Below are 18,694 nucleotides of genomic sequence, written 5' to 3'. Positions count from 1 at the left end.
TCGGAGGAAACCTGGAGACCAGCTCCGAGGGTGGAACGAGGAGACCGAGGGACTTCGAGGACCAACAGGGCTTTCCAAGGGCCCATAGGGGGACCCGGGATCAGCTGGTCCTCCTACGCCGGTACACCTCCTCGCTGCCATGACCCGCTCCTTCAGATCGCCATGTGGAAGATGCCCATGCCAATCAAAAATAGGCATCCATGCCAGCAGCCGGAGAAAGAAGCCAAACCAATAGATTTCATCTTCGTGCCTGGGTCTGATGAGGTAGACCAATCACCCAATCCACCAGGCCATCCAGCAGGTGAGTGGGCAGCGGACTGCTTGCCCCACACCACGGCAGTGCCTTGGAATCCGATCACATCCCTCACCACCCCAAGTCAGCATGAGGGCCACTCCCATCTCCGCGCCCATCTCTCAAAAGGACTCGGAGAGGCATCCGCTACGCTTCGTCTACGAGAAAGCTAGCGATAGTGATACGGCGCTCATGGGGCGGTCTCGGTACCCTGAGAAACAGGAAGGGAGTACTAGCATATGGATAGAGACGGAGGCGATGGGAGAAGGCGGGGGAAGAGGAGTAGCGGCCAGGAGGCGTGGGAGCGGCGATTGCGCCTCATAGAGGGCTGTTCCTCATCGGAGGATGAGGATCAGGGGAAGAAGGAGTGAGAGAAGGGGAAGAGGGAGAGGAGGTGGGAGTGAGGGGGGAGGGAAGGGAGGCTCGGATGGGAAGAAGAAGGAGGAAGAGAGGAGAGGAAGGATGAGAGAGAAGAGGGGAGGGATGAGAGGAGGAGGCCAGAAGGACGAGGGGCTGAGAGTGCCGGGGAGGAGGGAGCAAAGGCCCGAGGAGGAGAGAACCGGGGAGGAGAGAAAGGAAGGGGAGTGGGAGTCACGGACCCGACGAGAAAGGAGGATCAGGGAGGGGAGGTGAGGAGGAAAAAAAGAAAGTGGAGGAGAGGGTGGAGGAGGGCGAGGGAGAGGGGGGCGAAGAGCAGTGGGCTCCCCACTGGGAGGAGGAAGGGCGGAGTCCCGACGGGATGAAGAAACGAGAAGAAGTGATGAGGTGCGAACCGGCCTATGTAGGGAACCGAGTGTGGCAATGAAGGCGGAGGGGAGATGGTAGAAACGAGGCCGAGATGGAGACCGTGGATGGAGATGGGAGATGAGTGCTGGAGGTATGAAGGGGCCCGGGCGTGAGGCGGAGCCGAGGGTGTGGACGAGTTCGTGGGCGGAGGGGGGCGAAAAGTGTGCCATCATCCGAGAAGGAGATGGAGAACTCAGAAATATCCAAAAGTCGACCATTGGGTCCAGGGGTGGCGTCTCCAATGTAGGGCGCGGTGGGTGCGGAAGAAATCGGCAATGCACAAATGATCCCTCACACTCTAGTGGCCCAGGCAGCGCGTTCTGGCACCAAGGGCATACCATGGCCGCGGCGCATATACCCGCCGCCGGCGTAGCTACCCCTGAAGTTTCGCTCTGCGCGACCGATCCGACATTTGCAAATCCGTGGGGAACACGGAGAATGCGTGGCACGGCCCGAAGTCAATGTCTATCAAAACCACCGCACCGATCCGGTGGACCGGGTGGTCACCAAACTCGCACCCGGACCCGATATGCCGGATGACGCCATCAGACCAAAAAACCCAGTCTCAGACCCCATCGCATGCACCGGGGGGCCCTCCCTCAGATAAAGCGGCGCAAATGAGGTGTGCCCCCTCATACAGCGGACTCTTCATAAGGCCGATCAGAGGGAGAAAAGTAGAAGATTCAGCTTCCAAACAACTTTCGAGGGAAGAAAGGAAGAACGATAAGTGTGCTTCGAGAAGTGAACATTCAGAGGACAACAACATGAGCAGTAGTAGAAATGGGGCGGCTGAATAGAAAAGGGCGAGGTGTAGACGTAACTGCAGTGCGTCACTGTGGCGCCCGTGCACCAAGAAAGTGAAAGTAGGCGTTCCCGCCTGGCTCAGCTCGTGCACTTCCGCAAAATCGGTGTCCCGGCCCCCTTCAGCAGGTCTTCCATCAAGCGCCACCAGACCTTGTCAGACGGAGGCGTGCACATAGGCAAGAGCTGAAAGCTGCGCGGCAAGGAGCAGCAAAGGGCCATCAACAGACGTTGAATGACCCGCCTATGGGCGGTGCATCACGCACAACAGCCCCCCGATGAGGCCACCCGGAACCGCCCGCCGCCCCCGCCCACGACCACGTCATTGAGCGCGCCGACCACTGGCGGCCCGGATTTTCGGGGTCGGGTATCTGTGGAAGGAGATGAATCACCGTGACCCCATCCGCACTCAGACGAGGTGGATGAACCGTGAAGCCGAGGAAGGTTGAAGTGGGAGAGAGGATGGGTCTGGGTACCGAGAGGAAGGAGCAGGCTGGGACGGAGACGGGCTGAAACACGTGGACGTGACTGGGCAGGGATCTGCTTCCAGGCGGTGAAGCGTGAAGCGCAGCCATGGTGGATCGATGGTGGAAAGCGGAAGAGCTGCGGTGACTGGCGCGTGGAACTGCCTGTGGCGGTCAGTCTTCGACCCAGTTCTGCAGTGCGTGCGCAGCTGCCTTCTTCTCTTGCCTCCTCCTTCCAGAGAGGCTGAGGCATGCCAGCGGAAGTGTCAGTTTCCTTTACGAGAGCGCAGTAGTTGCGGGAGGGTGATGGTGGGCAGGAGTGGGCCGCCGAGTCGGGCGCCATGAGGCGCGCGGTGCAGTGGGTCTTTCCTCCTCGCATGGCCGTCAAAAGTGAGGAGAGTGTCTTTCCGCGGTTCCGGGAGGAGCTCTGCTGATGGTCGGGCGTTGCCATCTTTGTGATGCTTATGTCACATGGCTGAGAGGATTTCCGCCCCCAGAAGAAGAAGAACATCTTTCCAAATTTTGCATGTCACATCGTCCAATTGGTTAGTGCTGGGCCGCGTCACACTTTTTTGTGCGGCAAAGAGGCAAAGTCATGGTACAATGTACTGCAAGCGTTCATTATGCAGCCTGTCCACTAACGCCAAGCAGTCGCCGTGAAGTAGTGGCCCGCCACCACGGACGTCTCGCTGCCAGTAAAGCCCTTCACACGGTCGGTTCTCCTCCACCGCCTGCCGGAAATCATGGAAGCGTGTGCATGTAGGGCGCAGCAGCCAGAGCAAACTTCTCTTTCTCCGCTGGGTGGTGGGGATGGAGGGAGGGGCGTTTCCGGTTGCTGCGAGATTTGAAAGTGCTTGAACGATTCCAGGGTGGTTTTGGGCGGTTTGTCGGTGGAGGGCCCTCAGAATGGTCGATTCGGGGAAGACAGGGCTGGGAGGGGCCTGATGGGAGGAGGTGAGAGGCTGAGGCGAGATGGATAACGAAATGCGGCATGATGTCAAGTTTTGAGTGGGGGGAGGGCGGAATGGGGAGAATGCCGGGCGGAGGAGGCGGCGTCGGAGACAGGGCCTGGAGGATGAAGATGGGAGGTCCGGGGCCAGTTGGGGAAAATGGATGGGCTGGACAGTCTCGCGATGACGGACGATGAAGATGGGGGATCCGCCTGGATGAAGGATAGCCGGACGGGCCCCGGATGATCGCCATGTGCAGGGATAATGATTCTTGAGGTCGGGAAGATATGTTTGAGATCGACTCCGGGAGGCGCCGGGATAGCATGACGAAATGCTGGGAAAATTGCGGAATGCGGCCGCCAGGAACGGAGAATCGCATGAATGGAAAGGATGGGAGTTGAATGAGGAAAATTTGGGAGAAAAAAATATGGAAGAAATAAGAATTTAAACTGAAAAAGAGAAATTGAAAAAGAGAGTGGGCGGAGCGGAAGGGAAGGAAAAGGAGAGAGAGCGAAGAGAGAAGTGGGACGCGAATGAACAAGAGTTGAGGAATCTCTGGAAGAGAGAGAGAGGAATGGGAAAATAGAGTAAGATAATGAGATGAAGGGAGAAGGATCAAGAAGAGTAGTAGAGAAGGAAAAATGGAGAGAAGATACCAAAGATGTTAATAGAAGAGGGTATATATATAAGAAAGAGAGAAGAAAGATAGAGGGCTAATAATAGAGGCAGAGAAGGCCTGAAATAGGAGAGATAGTCTATCCTACAATGTCACTGATCACCGCCCTAAGCCAGTTGGCTAAGTCCTTGGCCATGATAACATATATAGAGTAGGGCAATGCAATAGGACAAAGTACCCCACTCTGGTGGGTTCTTGATATTTTGGAAACAAGACGAAATAAATGTTTATTCTCTCCAGTACAAAAGTTCCTTGCTGAAACTCCACCATGGCCATATGTTCTGCCTTTACTGTCCCTCAAAATGTGATATAAAGAAAACATTAAAACCATCTGGCCCTGGGGGCTCCTTCTCCGTTCAATCCCTTGATAGCCTCTCAGACCTCAGCCTCTGAGAAGGGGTCCCCCAACTCTCCCTGTTGTGCTGGCCTCAACCGAGTTGTGCCCCTTTCTTCTCCACCTCCAGTTATGTCTAGCCCTCTCTGTGAGAAGTTCCTAAATTATCTGACATCACTCTACCAACTGCTTGGGCTCCCACATATTCCCTTTTCCCCTGCCTGGACTAATGCGTCAGATCTCCTTCTATTTCGTACCTCCTTGTTTTTTTTTGTAAACTCCCTGAGGTGGTTGTGTTGTCCTCCACTTTTATTAACCACCTTTATCGTTGTCTATCTTCTCCTTGAAGCCCACCTTGAGGAATCAGGATTTGTCTATATTGAAGTATGTTAACTTGAGAATCCAGCGAGAGAGAGAGAGAGTGATCAGGATGAAAGAAAAAGATAGTTGATTCCACTCAAAACGACAACATTACAATGTACACTGTTTGGAGTTTATAAAGAGCTCTCAAACGGCTATTTCCTAACGGCTAGTTAACGGCTAGTTTGACTAGCCGTTAGCTGGCAATAGTGGGCCCGAGAGAGCCCGATAGGGAGTCCAGTAGGGCCCGATAAGCTTGGAGAATAATCTCAATATACTTGCATCTCTTAGCTTGCATCTTCAACAAAGTATGTGGATGGAAAGGATCTCTCCTGTCATTGCCAAACTACCTGAGTGTGATCAGACGGTGGTTGAGGAAGCGATTGCACATCTGCCAGTAGGAGTCGGTTGAGGAGCTCCACCGAGCATATGAAGTGATCCAATTGTGATAGGGTTGTAGAGATTGCTGTGCTCCTCCATGTGAATATTCAGTCAACCAACCCCATTGCCTTAAGAGATGTCTCCATAATGAGTGTCCAAGAAACTTTTGAATCCGGGTCCTGTCCCCCTGCTTTGTGAGGTTTGTCTTCTGCCACTAATGTCATGTTGAAATCACCACCAAACATCTGTGGCAATTCCTGGAATTTCAATATGATCTCGCCATCAGGGATGTCCTAAGTGTTGGGTTTGCCAACCCGCAGATTGAGATGACCACCAAGTGAAAGCCATCCATTCTCTTTAGTTGTGGTGCTGTAGCGAACTGCCCTTTCCAATAGTCTTCATTGGAAAACAAAATTTGTTCCAGGCCACCATCAATCCACCAGATATTTGTCACGCATTCGCAACCAGGTACCTTTTGAGGAAGTCCCTGCCTACAACCCTCCAATCCCATACCTCACACTTCTCCGACTTGGCCTCTTGTAAGCACACCACGTTGGCACCCCATTCATGTAGATATCTCCCCACAATTCCTCTCCTCTGCTCATCACAGTAGCCACAGACAGTCCATGAGATGCACTTCATGGGCGGACTGCATTTGCTCCCCTCTGCTATGCCTTGGACTCGTGTGATGGGGATCATATCTCCCTCCATCTGGCGTCCCGCAACCATGATGACCTCTGTCACCTGCTGGCCTCCTCTCTCATTCCTCACAAACCAAGTATTCCTTTCACATCCATTGAATTTGCCTTATATATCCCCCTTCATATAAGGTCTCCTCATATGCAATCTCCTCGGTGCCCCAGTCTTGGTTCCTCCCTCCGGTCTAGCTCCATTATATTCTGGTTATCGCAGCAGGATGTCTGTCGTCCAGGATGACCACAGCCTCCTGTACCCCAGTGTCATTTCCTTTCTCCAACTGGTTACGTGGTATGGATCCTTCTGTGGTGTTATATTCATCGGTGGAGTTTGGGTTGTCACTAACCTCTGAGAAGCACCTTAGTTGCTAGAAGCTCATTGAGGACCTCTCTGTTTGCGACCATCACTTTGCCGAGTTCTCCATCAAGCACCTCCACCATTAGAGAAGCCACTAGTAGTTGAGGGATACAAGCATGGCCCAGTGATACCCCAGCGTTTCTATTATGCAACCTCTGTCAATACGGCTGCCTTCCTGTGGTGCCCTTCTCTTTCCCTGGCCTTGCACTTTTCCCTTGGAAACTCTTTTACAGGGTCAGATCGGTCAGCCCTTGGATGGGAGAACTATTGGTGCCCAACTTCTTCACAGCTCCTGCACCTCAGTGAATCTCCATTAGTCCCTGGCATAGTCCCCCAGCTAGGAAACGGAAACATTTAAGTTCCCAATCCTTGCCTTTGTTTGATCAGGCCCCTCTATCTGGCCTTAGTCATGTTCTCCTGTGGGACCCAACCATCCAACCTGCTGTGTTACAGTCATTTGCCGTCCTCCCTAGGTAATGGGTGGATTAGTTGATGTTTTTTGTCTCCCTCATCTGCATTGGCTAGTTCCCCATTCCGTTGGAGTCTGTCTCCTCTTGGCTGGCACGATCTTTGCCCGATTGTTCTGCTCAAACCCATAAGGAAAGGGCCAACCAAACCTCCTTCATAATGATGGTCTCGGGATCTGCTTCCTTGGCGATCACCTCATTCTAGCTCCTGCTGCACATCTGTGCTTTCAATGGGCCGTACACCCATTGCTTGTACCATGGAGGACTCTTCTGGGAGTATGGTCTCATCTTCTTCTTGGACCGGGTCCATTCTGGGAGTGTGCTTTCAATGGAATCATGGCAACCGGGTCCATTCACATCCTCAATTTCTCTTTCTTGGACCTGGCCGGCAATGACTTGGGCTGCCCCTTGTGTGTCCCTCCGCTGCAGTGGAATGTGCCCTTGTGGAACATCCCTGAGGATTCAATGATGGCGATGAACGTGGAGCATGGAGGTGGGGCAGCTCCCCATTATTCTCTTTATCCATCCCTGCTGCTCCACTCTGCTCTCCAAACATCAAGGATTGTGGCTAATCCGATTGGTGGGGTTGACGGGGGAAAACTGAGTTGCTTCTGGCATGTGAGCACACCTCCAACAATTGACACTGAGAGCCCTATGCATCACTCCTTTCTTTTACTCCACCCAGCCGCCCTGCTCTCGGTCTCACGTGGACAAGCATGGGCAAGCGCTGCTCTGTACTTCCAGCGAGCAGTGCCAAACCATCCGTGCAAGCTCCAGTTTTGAGTTTCTGTCATGCAGACGGTTTGGCTCCATGGCTTTGTCAAATTAGCCACCTGGTTCACGACGTTGTCTGGGTAATGCCCCCATCAGACAGACGGTGGAGACAATTCTCTGCTGTGGCCGAGGTCTGCGTGGTTTTTTTGGGAGGGGGTTGCTGTATGGGGTTGGGGGTGATCAGAGAAGTAAATGACATCGGCCAGCATAGGAGAAAAGAGGTAAACAGAAATAAGAGTATAAATAAGAGCAGGGAGGAGCTTATGGGGGATCTTGAATTCAGTTGCGGCAGCAGCAGCCTGGAATGCGGGAGCTTCCCGATCCAGAGGGAGGGTGGTCGTATTCAACCCCCTAGTTCGAGTTCTCTCTTTTCCTTCCTTCCTTTACGTCTACCCTTGCCTCTACGTTTATCTCTTCTCTCTCAATTCTTACTACTTGGATGTTCGTTCATGAAAGGCATTCTTGAATTTCTCAGTCCATTCCGCTATCTAGAGAAGCATATCAGCATCCCTGCAGCTCAAGCAAAACCCTTGCCTTTGATGGAGGATACATGATTGAATGAACAAGGATGAAACATAAAATCATGGCGTGCTGGAGTGCGGAAGCTGAAAATGTGTCATGCTTGGATATGTGAAGCATTATTGATACAAGCACTTGTGGGAAACATGAAATGATGCACTTCTTCCGTTTGGTCTCATGAGGTCGTATTCAGAAGGGGATATTAACCTTCACTGCTACCATCAATCTGCTGTATCTATTTCTAACATCTGGGTTTAACATGACTGGCACTTTATTGAGGAGACGGCATTATAAATCTAGTGTTTGTTGGATCCTCAGAGCAAACGGCTGATGTTTTCTCCTGAGGATTGCCAGAGCCACGCATCCAAAGCATAGTTTCCAATTTGTGCATGACCAATATTCATACCCAACTTTCGGATGAAGGTTGTTAGTCATGTCCTTATTCCAGCTTGCTTTCAAAGTCTTGTATGAAGTGCCTACTTAGGGTCCATATGTTTCTATTTTACCAACATGGGTAAATGAAAAATATAAAACAGACTGGTTTGAATACCAGCCCGTGTGAAACTGGTGTTCAAGCTAGTCTAGAAATTTAGGATGCCTTTTTCGTTAAATTCTTTATGGACGAAAAAGAGGCTGGGCAGCATTTGAGGGTGCAGTCACTGCCTTCTCATATTTGCTTTCTAGGGTTAGCTCAACGTTTAAAATATTTTTTTGTGTTTCATTGAGGGTTAGTTTATATTCTGTGATATCCCAATTCTCTTTCTGTTCTTTCCTCTTTATCTTCCCTAACAGCTGGTCCCTAATTTCTATCAATGTTGCTTCTCAAAGAGATTGGCTCAAGACTCTTTGACATAAGCTTGCAAAGGTGAATTCCAGATAGTGCTGTTAGGATTTGAGTTGGTGGCATATAAAATATAACTCAGGTATTCTTATTTTACTATGAGGTGAACTCTAGTCCGTCATCTTTTCTGTATCCTTTTGTATTGAGTATGGAGACCAGTTTTCTTGTTCTTTATAAAATAATTATTGTTACCTGTTTTTTAAAAATTTACTAAAAGTGCGTGGATTCTGTGGTTATCCCAGTTTTAGCCAGAAATACTGATGTTTCTTTCTCAACTTTGACCTTCCGTGAATGTGATGCAGTGAGTAACCTAATATCTTCTTTGTAATATACTAGGAGTATACAAGCTACGGGCTTCACATCCAAACCTTGAGATTGAATATAGGGGTCCTCCAGAGGTTTCACTCAGTTATCTTATCATTTGTTAAATTCATGGGCAGAGTCCCAACTAAATTTTTCTGTTTGTAGGTCAACTTGGGTTTTGGAAATGCACAAATGGATGATGTTTTCATTGTCTCAGGATATGAAATTCAAGGTTCTGTCATGTCTCAGGTGATTATCCTTTTTTTTCTTAAAAATATCATTCAGGTGATTATCCTTGTATCTGAATTCAAACTCATTACGATGGCCGCTGTCTATTTGAAATGGAATCAATTATATGTCTACAATTGTATAATTCCATTCGTTCTGACAGACTCTATACAAAAGGGTTCCTCAATCAAACAAAGAGTAGGCGAAAGCCCAATGAGCCAAGCCCACGTGGCTCATAACAGCTCCCTCTATCTAGAGCATGAATGCCATTTAAGAGCAAGGGTGAGATGTACTGGAGAGATTGAGTTATTGGTCTGGAGAGACATGTAGGAGCAAGAAGTTGGCCTTGAATACTGTTGCGAAGGAAGTGATTGTTGACTTCAATATGCCTATTTTGTTAATGTAACGCTAGAGTAGATTCTGTTTGAAGAGCCATATGTTGGGGTTAAAACTCCGGTAAATGTGCAACAACAAAGGTGTAAAGGCCTGGTGGTAGCTGCAGACTTCTATATTTACACTTTACTTTGTTTGGTTATTTTTCTTTCTTTAGCTTTGTTTTCTTAAGTCAATGATGGCCTGTTATGATAGACCCACCAATGTATGGCCCGTATTAGCACCCCTACATATATAGGGTTGTGTATTAGTACCCCTATATAAAGAATCTGTTTCTGTTTTTCATCCCATTGGTCTGCTAGGGCTGAGGCGGTCCAGATCGGTTGCCTGGTGACAATAGAGATGGAACTTTTGTGTAGGAGCTACCCCATCCTTTCTTATCTGCCCTCTCATCTCTTGCTTCTGCATTCACTTTTCTCTCATGCCCTGTTGAGTTTGATGCAGAGATGAGGTTGAAAGGCGAATGGTTGGGTTGCGGGAGAACCCAGCTTCCCTCATCACACCCATGGGCCAATGGAATACATTTTATCCATATCATCTGCAGTAAATAGGCTGGACTGGAAATAAATTTTATATTACCCGTATAGGGTATACAAGTAGAAAACAATTAGTTCGGCGTGGGGGTGTCTGCCTTTCAGTGTACTACTCCTCGTGTTGGAGTGTCTTGTACATGAAAGTATGGCTGCAATAATGATCACTTTCTGACCAAAGATCTGTCACAATGTATGGTTTACATGTTTTTTATATTAAATTGTGTGGTTTTTCTTGGTGCTCAATGAGTTACGGTTAATGCAGGGCAACCCTATCCTAGGGGTTCATATATATTTATACTCGGAAGATGTTTCGGAAGTGAACTGTCCTGAGGGTTCTGGTAAATCTCCAGGAGATAAAAAAGCTCTGTGTCATACCATATCTGATGCTGATGGAAAGTTCAAGTTTAAGTCAATACCATGTGGTAGAGCTCTTGCTTCAAACATTTAATCAAATGTGTATTTGTTTAAAATTTAGATAATACCTCATGCTGGTTTTCTTTGTATCTATGTGTAAAATGTTCTATTTCTTCGGTACCCAAAGTTCCTCAGTATATTAAAATCAATGTTTCACCATCAGTGTATGACAAAAAAGAAACAACATTTCGGCTGACACCTCCCTCCAATATTTTCACTGGTACTGAAAGAGGTGAGTTAAAATACAGATACTGGAACAAGAGCTGATGGTGAAACATTGATCGTTATTACTCAGTGAAAATAATCAATGTTCACCTTTCTTTATCAGCGCATGTCGAAGTACAACTTGGCCTATACAGGAGGCTTATTATTTTTAGTCTGTCATCCTTGTGTTTTCTTGATTCTTGGAGATCTCTTGGCGCATTATTTCTTGATTCTTGGGGGAGAGGGAGCCACGGCTTCTTGATTCTTGTAGATCTCTTGGCAAATTTCTTGATTCTTGGGGGAGAGGGAGGAACGGCTTCTCGATTCTTGTATATCTCTTGGCAAATTATTTCTTGATTCTTTATCGTTAATGATAGCAAGTAGGCCACCGGTTCCGGGTGGTCTTCTTTATTGTTCAAGAAAAAAAAAATTATTTCTTGATTCTCGGGGGAGAGGGAGTTACTGCTTCTCGATTTTCAGAGATCTCTTGGCAAATTATTTCTTAATTCTTGGGGGAGAGGGAGCTACGACTTCTTGATTTTCGGAGATCTCTTGGTAAATTATTTCTTGATGCTTGGGGGAGAGGGAGCTAAGGCTTCTCGATTTTCGGAGATCTATTGGCAAATTATTTCTTGATCCTTGGAGGAGAGGGAGCCACAGCTTCTTGAACGAAGGAGTGGATGCAAAGCTTAGGAGACACCATGCTACCCTGTTTAGGAGCTATAGACCATCAAACATGACTATGAAAAATCGAGGTGTTCACACAAACGCTAGGTGCGGGTTGAACCATGCAGGAGGAATTGTGAAAAATCAGCCCACTGCCGTTCGGAGGTTGGATAAATGCTACAAGTGTCTAAAACAAGGGCATCATGCTTGGGAATGCTAGGGTCCTGTAATCTGCAAGAAATGCTGGAAGGCTGGGCATCGGCATGCGTTTTGTCAGTATAGAAAAAGAGAGATTAGTGACATGAAGGTCCCCACGACGAACTGGGGGAATCAAGGGACAATCCACAAAAATGAGGAAAGCCAAGAGAGCAAGCGGGATTTGGAGGCTCAAAATAGTATCCTTAGGGGCTTCCTAGTTGGAGAAATCCTGAAAGGAAGCCCGGATTTTGAGGAGGTGAGACAGGGACTCTGGGGAAAGTGTTCCAAGCCTGGATAGGGTGGAGCTATGGGCCCTGGAAAACAGACAGTTCTTTATCCGTGGAGCCTGAATGGCAGCCTACATGATGGTCAACGGCTGGAAGAAGCTGGTCAGTGACCATGTGGAGCTGCAATGGTGATGCGTACTCTCAAAGGACGGAGCACGAAAGGGGTTGTGCACTACAAAAATACTGGAGGCTTGAGATACCACAATGGGTTATTGGATCAGGCAAGCGTTGGAGGCTATGGTCAAGCCATTCAGTATGCTCCAATGTGTCTTCTGAACTGAACTTGTATCTGGGGACCCAAGTTGCGTGATAGTGGAAGTGGATCATTTCAAGGGTGCCTTAATACCACCTATGATCAGATCGTGGATCCGTAGGGGATTTTCGAGATCAGTACGTTTACACATTTTCACATGCCGCTACCACCACCACCAACAGGAACAAGGAAGAGGCTGAAGCAAGTAAAGACACAGATACATCATGAGAGAAGGGGACCACAAGATTTGAGGAGGATGACACTCAGGAAAGTCAAACGCAAAACAATGGGCAGAAAACACGAGTGGAATCCAGTGGGCAAACCAGGGAGACGATATGGCAGAAATGGAACCCAGGGATGCAGAAGACATGCAGATAACAGCCACAAGAGCTCAGGCTGAAAATGAGGAGAACATCAGACAAGAAGAGGTGTCGCTAGAAGAGGAAACACTACAACATTTGCAGAACCGAGACAAAAGAGCAACAACCACATGCCTGATCCCTCAACAAATAAATATAGTGAAAAGTACAAGGAAACAACAAGAAGAGGGGAGTAAGAAGAACACAGAGCAGCGTCCAGTGCAAGACAAAAAGGTAGGAACTTTGCTGGCCAATATAGTCTATAGATGGAAGAAGACAAAGATTAAGCATGATTAGGAAATTGTGAAGTGGATGACAGCCAGGAAACAAGGCCGTTTGAAGTTAATAGCTGGGGGAAAGGCGAAGAGCAGCACGAAGAGGACGGTCCACTTGCTGACTCCTGGCTCGTGAGTACCAGACATGTAAATAGATGCTCACAAGAGAGATGGCGCACAGGAAGGAGGAGATAAATGAAGGAGGCGAAGATCCCCTACTTAGCCACCAAGTAGAGGAGGTTGCTCAAAGGGTGGAATAGTAATGGATCCAGGAGGGATAGGGGTAACCAATGCTCTATCATGATGTGTATTTCATGGAATGTTTGTGGGCTCCGAAATGAGCAGAGAAGAGGGGTGATAAGAAATCACCTGAAAAAATGGGAGCCACAGTAGTATACCGGCAAGAAACTATGCTGTAATGTTGTGAAGCTAGAGTGTGCAACACAGTGGCCAAGGATTTCTTGAGGGATTCTTTGCAGTCAATGCAGTTGGACGCTCTGGTGGTGTGGTGGTAGATTGGAATGATACAGTGTTTTCTAAAGAGGAAACCTGGTTGAGCCAAGCAACTGAACCAGTCAAGCTAAGAAGGATAAGTGATGATTTTGAGATGGTAATAGTATGAATGTATGGCTCGGCAATCGCCGCAAGGGGGAGCACATTATGGTGTGAGCTGGCAGAAGCGGTATCCGACTTCCAAGGGTTGCCAATGCTATTCAGGGGCAATTTCAATGTGAGGCAAGAGGCAGGGGATTGGCCAAATGATAGGGGAGTGCTAGACCTAGACTCGGCAGACTTCTGTCATTCATAGACAATGCAGACTTACGAGAAATAGGGCCAGTCTACTGTGTGTACACATGGAGGAGCATGGTTGGAGGCGAGATGAAATTTAGACTTGAGAGGTTTCTATGTTCCCAAATGCAGATGTGAGATCACTGCCAAGACCATTATCAGATCATTCTCCCATCTTGTGGGCGACTAATGAGACATTCAGGCGATCCACATATTTTAAGATGAATAAATCATGGTTCCATGAAGACAATTTCAGGGATGAGATAGAGCTAGCGTGGACCGCACAAAGATCAGAGTTGGACATAGAGACGATGGCCGAGAGACTAAGACTGCTGCGGCAACATTTGATGAGGTATCAGAAATAGGTTTGGGAAATCAGGAAGAAGAAGAGGAATGAAGCTCTAGCCAGAGTAAAGTGACTGGATGAGTTGGAAGATAACAGAGCTCTAGCGGGAGAAGAGCCTCAAGAATGCTGAGTATGGCAGAGGGTGGTGGCAAAGGAAGACAAGAAATTGGAGATGGACTGGAGACAATGCTCGAGACAATTATGGCTTTGTGCAGGCGACGTTAATACAAGATACTTCCAACAGGCGGAAAATGGAAGGAGACATACAAATCAAGTATTGAGAATAAAGGTGGGACATCGGGAACACGTTGGATCACAGGCAGTGGGTCAGGCCATTGCAGACCGCTTCCGGTCCTTTCCAAAAGGGGAACGGAATCGGTAGAAGATGGATATCTCTGACAGTATGTGTTGCAGCAGCATCAATCGTCCTCCCCTTGACAGCACTCTGGTTTGCCATCCCTCCAACATCTGCTCTACCTTCTCCACTACTGGATGTCAATTTGCAGATTTCATACAACCCCCTCTCAATTTCTGATCCAGATATTTATGAGAAGCATACCCAGATAATTTCCTGTACAAATCGTTTTGAAGTATGCCACAGAAAAGTTTGGGGAAAAGTTCTGTTAGTAGGTGCATGATTGCAGTGCTCAAGATGGAAAGTATGGAGGTAAGGAATCATACCCTGGGGTTGGATAGCCCTGGCACTGGGAGAATCTCAAAATATGCTGAATTCTTCACCCCATTTTTTGAACTGTCTTCTCATTGTTAAATTCTCCATCAGTCACTTAACTTCTCATTGTTATCTTCTTCTTTTTGAAATATCTGTAAGGGGTTTTATAAAACAATATTAGGTGCTTTTTTTATATCAGTCAACCCTTTGTTTGTCAACCTGCCCTGAAAGTGAGCTTCATCTCTTGTTCCTTCTCTGCACATTAGAGCGGCTATCTCTGTGCTCTAATTCACATGAGTTGTATTGAATCCATCCGTTCTTTTTATTTGAGGTGAAAATTTTCGGTTTGCAAAAGTTCTTATTTTCTTCCAATGGGAAGGTTTCTGCTCTTCTCTGATATTGATTATTCTTGGCTAAACATATCAATATTCTATGGTTTGCATAAATGCTGAACAGAAGAATACTTCAGTGGAAATTTTCTGCCTGTTAAATGACCTTCCTTTGACCCTATCGTAGCATTTAGCCTACTGGACAAAAGGATGAGCTTTATTAGGGGGAAACATTTGAAATTTATGCTTTATTCTTTTTCAAAATTGGTAGGTTGAATGCCTAAGCAATACCATCAATTTTCTAAAGGCTCGTGATTGTCCAAAAATGGAAAATAAACTCTTGAATATATTTTGAATCCTCCTATGATCTCCTAAGGTTCTCCTCTCCCTGGTCCTCTGCTGGAAAGAACTGCCGGCTGTGAACAGACCAAAAAGACACATTTTCTCATTCGCATGACTGGTTAAATACCAGCCAATAAAGACAGTGAGTGGGGCCCACTCACTTACATCACTTATTCTTAGAATAAGTTGCGTAATACACTAAAATTTGGGTCTCTTAATGTGTGACCTCATACAGCAGTTCAAATCTAATAAAATTAAAAAAGGAATATGGGCCACTCATTATACGTGGCCCATTTACAGAAATACGTTGAAATTTAATGCCTTTAATAAACATAAACATAGACCATTTTTCGTCTGGTGGTGTATGTTGAAGGTGGACTAGGTTTGTAGTGTACCAAAACAAGAGAACGGAAAAAGCTGAAGACAGTCCAGCATAGAGGTGAATACATTTCTTAAAGCACCTCTGTAGTTGATTATACTCGAGTGTCCATAGGTTTTTGGCTTTGTGTTTTTTATGTTATTTCCAATTTTCTTTGACTCTAGGGATGGCTGGCTTCTGATTGGAATGGTTAGACAAAAAAATTTGAAGGCGACTGTTTTGCTTAAAATTATTTTTTCTACGCTAGTTGATTGGTAGCATGCTTGACTACCTGTTCTTTGAGAGAATAACTGGTTCCAACCTGTTTTCTAATGTTTAAATATTGAAACATATTTCTGGTACAGGGCGCTATGAACTGCTACCCTTCTACAGTGGTGAAAATAATGTGTTTGATGTTTCTCCACCCTCTCTGAGTGTCTCTGTTGAGCAATACCATACCTCCATTTCCCAACCATTTCAGGTATTATCATGATTTTATATTTAGGTTATTCTCATTTGCTGGTTTCACATCATTGTATTTGAGAATTAATTGCTGTGAAAGATATTGTGCTACATTTCTATCAGTTTGACTTGATCTAAAAGCTCAGTATATGATGCTTCTTGTATGTAAGGTAATTTCATTATACTCAATCATCTATTTGAAGCCGCTCCTTAAAGTGGACAGATGGAGAGCAGCACGTTCTCTAAGTGGAGAAACAGAAAAATCTAAGTCTGTGAAAGATATTCTTCCCTGTTTTCTGATTTGATCCCTGTATTATCTGGGTTTAGTTTTGTCATTTAAGCCCACTAGGGAGATTTTGTTCATTTCCTATTCTACGTGTATTTCATTTAAAAAGGGCAACCCTCCCTTTAGGAGGGCAAACAAGAAGTTGTATGAGCTGTATTCGTATTGCTAAGAGACCTTCAGGGTCTTTGATAGAACCTGATCCAGAAGACAATTGCTTGGAGATCTCAGAAACCAAATGGTAATAGTTCCTCCATGACAAGTCTGTTGAGAAATTGGCAGGAGAGGATAGACATGAGTTGCCACACTAGGTCAAAAGATGAGAGGGAGAGTGTAGAGAAACTGGAGTGACGGAGGTTAGGACAAGGTCAGATCAGAATGTGGAGGTTTCAGTGGATATTTTGACTCACTAAGCACCTTGTCCTCAACCTGTAAATTATAGAAATAATGGAGGAAGGATGAGGCTAATTTCCTTGTAGCTTCGAAATACAGCAGATCCTTTGAATGAGTGAGCACCAAAAAGCCCTCGCACCAAGGGTGAAAATCTGATATGTGGTCCGGGTTTGACGCATTACTCATTTCCTTCTGATAAGGAAGGCGACAGTGGAATTAAATTTATTTTTATATAAATTATAAAATATACAGCAAAATTTTGACATTCTATTTTTTTGCCTATTGAAATTCAATTCTTATTTATGGTTTAAATTTATCTATATTTTTATTATTAATTTAAATATTTAATATATCTATAAATATATAAATTAAAATAAACTTTTTTTTGGGATTACATAACCTGTTAGCCAGCACGTAGTTACTTCCTTGTCTCCCCCCTTTGATGTTAATGGGCCATATCTTATAAATGGCCCGTATGACTTGTGATTGGGTTGCTCATTCTATGACGAGGGATTAAGTGACCCTTAGTCTTTTGTCATTTAGTCACTTATTTCTCAACTTTATGAGAATAGAGACAAGATTTGTCGGTTGTGGCCCACTAACATGTAATGCTGCTACTTTAACTGGCGAAATTCAAGACTAGAGTTTCAGAATATTCTTTTCATACCCCTAATCTATTCTTGGGGGCCTTGCCGGTTTCTGATCGTGTTCTTCATCTTCATTAAGAAATTCTAACATCGTATATGACCTGTATCACCTGGGATGAACATTCTAAAACCTTTTAGAAATCTCCATAACATTCTAGAGTAATCTAGAATCTCAGCAGTTCAGCTTACTGGTATGTAATACATTTTATCTCCTATCATTTCATCTGATACCATTGGATCGACTAGATCATCATGACTTTGATTACTACTGCAGATTCACACTTGATAGAACCTTCTGGTTGTTGGCTTGAAAACTCATGATCTGGCTTTCCGTTTGATTAGATTATTTTATTGATCGCAGAGGTTTGGTAGATCCCTTGTCCTGCTCTCACTAGGATAAAAAAATTTCGCCCTCTGTAATGACCCGAGATTTAAGTCGATTACAATTCCTATGATCATACCCTGAATTGTAGTGAGTCCTACATGATGGAATTATCCCTCTATGTCAGTCAACAGGACCCAATATCTGTAGATAATTTAAGCATTGCACACCTTATAATGAATGTCTTTCCTTCTATAAAAAAGTTTTTATGGCCACGAGCCTTTGTTGAACGGATCTTAACTTCTCTGATTATTGTATCTAGGCTAAAAGAATCTGTTATTTGGTGAAATCAGGTGGGTTTAGCTTACTGCATGTTTGTGTCTTCTCTACCAGGTCACAGGATTTTCTGTTGGTGGTCGTGTGGTGGATGACAAGGGCTCTGGCATTGATAAGGTAAAAATAATGGTGGATAATCAGTTGAAGGCCACAACAGATGTGCGAGGCTTTTACAAGCTTGATCAGGTAATTTAATTTCTTTTTATATGATGCATCAATTTTAGTCATACTATAATTTATCTATTAGGACGCTTTGTGTTAAAAACTTGACAAATGGTCATTCAGTTTTTTTTTCTCTCCATGGAGTGTTTCTTTTGTCTTAGAGAGCATTTGCAAGACAGTCCTGATAGGGATAGCATGAATCGGCCTGACAATTCTGAATTCGTATCTTGTCAGGAGCCACTTATTTGTCTATTATTCTATTTCAATAAACTATTTGTCATGTTCGAAGGAATCCAATCTGTCGTATTGTCATGAGTTTTCTCCTGGCACATGTGTGATATTCATAAAAATAAGTTCAAATAAGTTTATCAAGTTGTTACTATTTTATTCTTATCTATGCTGCCTTGACCCTTGCTTGCTGCACCCCATGTTTTCAAAAGCATA

At 45.7% G+C, this 18,694-nt stretch overlaps 1 protein-coding gene across 1 annotated transcript in view; it reads left to right on the top strand.

The window, feature by feature from the left end:
• Positions 1-18,694, top strand: part of LOC144712758 (Carbohydrate-binding-like fold) — a 48,396-nt gene that overhangs the window by 8,115 nt on the left and 21,587 nt on the right. Inside the window, exons 7-11 of the mRNA XM_078587061.1 lie at positions 9,035-9,096; positions 9,167-9,250; positions 10,418-10,577; positions 16,011-16,126; positions 18,146-18,274. Of these exons, the coding sequence (XP_078443187.1) occupies positions 9,035-9,096; positions 9,167-9,250; positions 10,418-10,577; positions 16,011-16,126; positions 18,146-18,274 (551 nt within the window). The remainder of the gene's footprint in view (positions 1-9,034; positions 9,097-9,166; positions 9,251-10,417; positions 10,578-16,010; positions 16,127-18,145; positions 18,275-18,694) is intronic.

This window comes from Wolffia australiana, chromosome 1 (genome assembly GCF_029677425.1).
Source record: "Wolffia australiana isolate 7733 chromosome 1, ASM2967742v1".
Classification (NCBI taxonomy): domain Eukaryota; kingdom Viridiplantae; phylum Streptophyta; class Magnoliopsida; order Alismatales; family Araceae; genus Wolffia; species Wolffia australiana.
The sequence above is the reverse complement of the archived record's forward strand: the minus strand, read 5'-3'. Positions and strand labels throughout refer to the sequence as shown.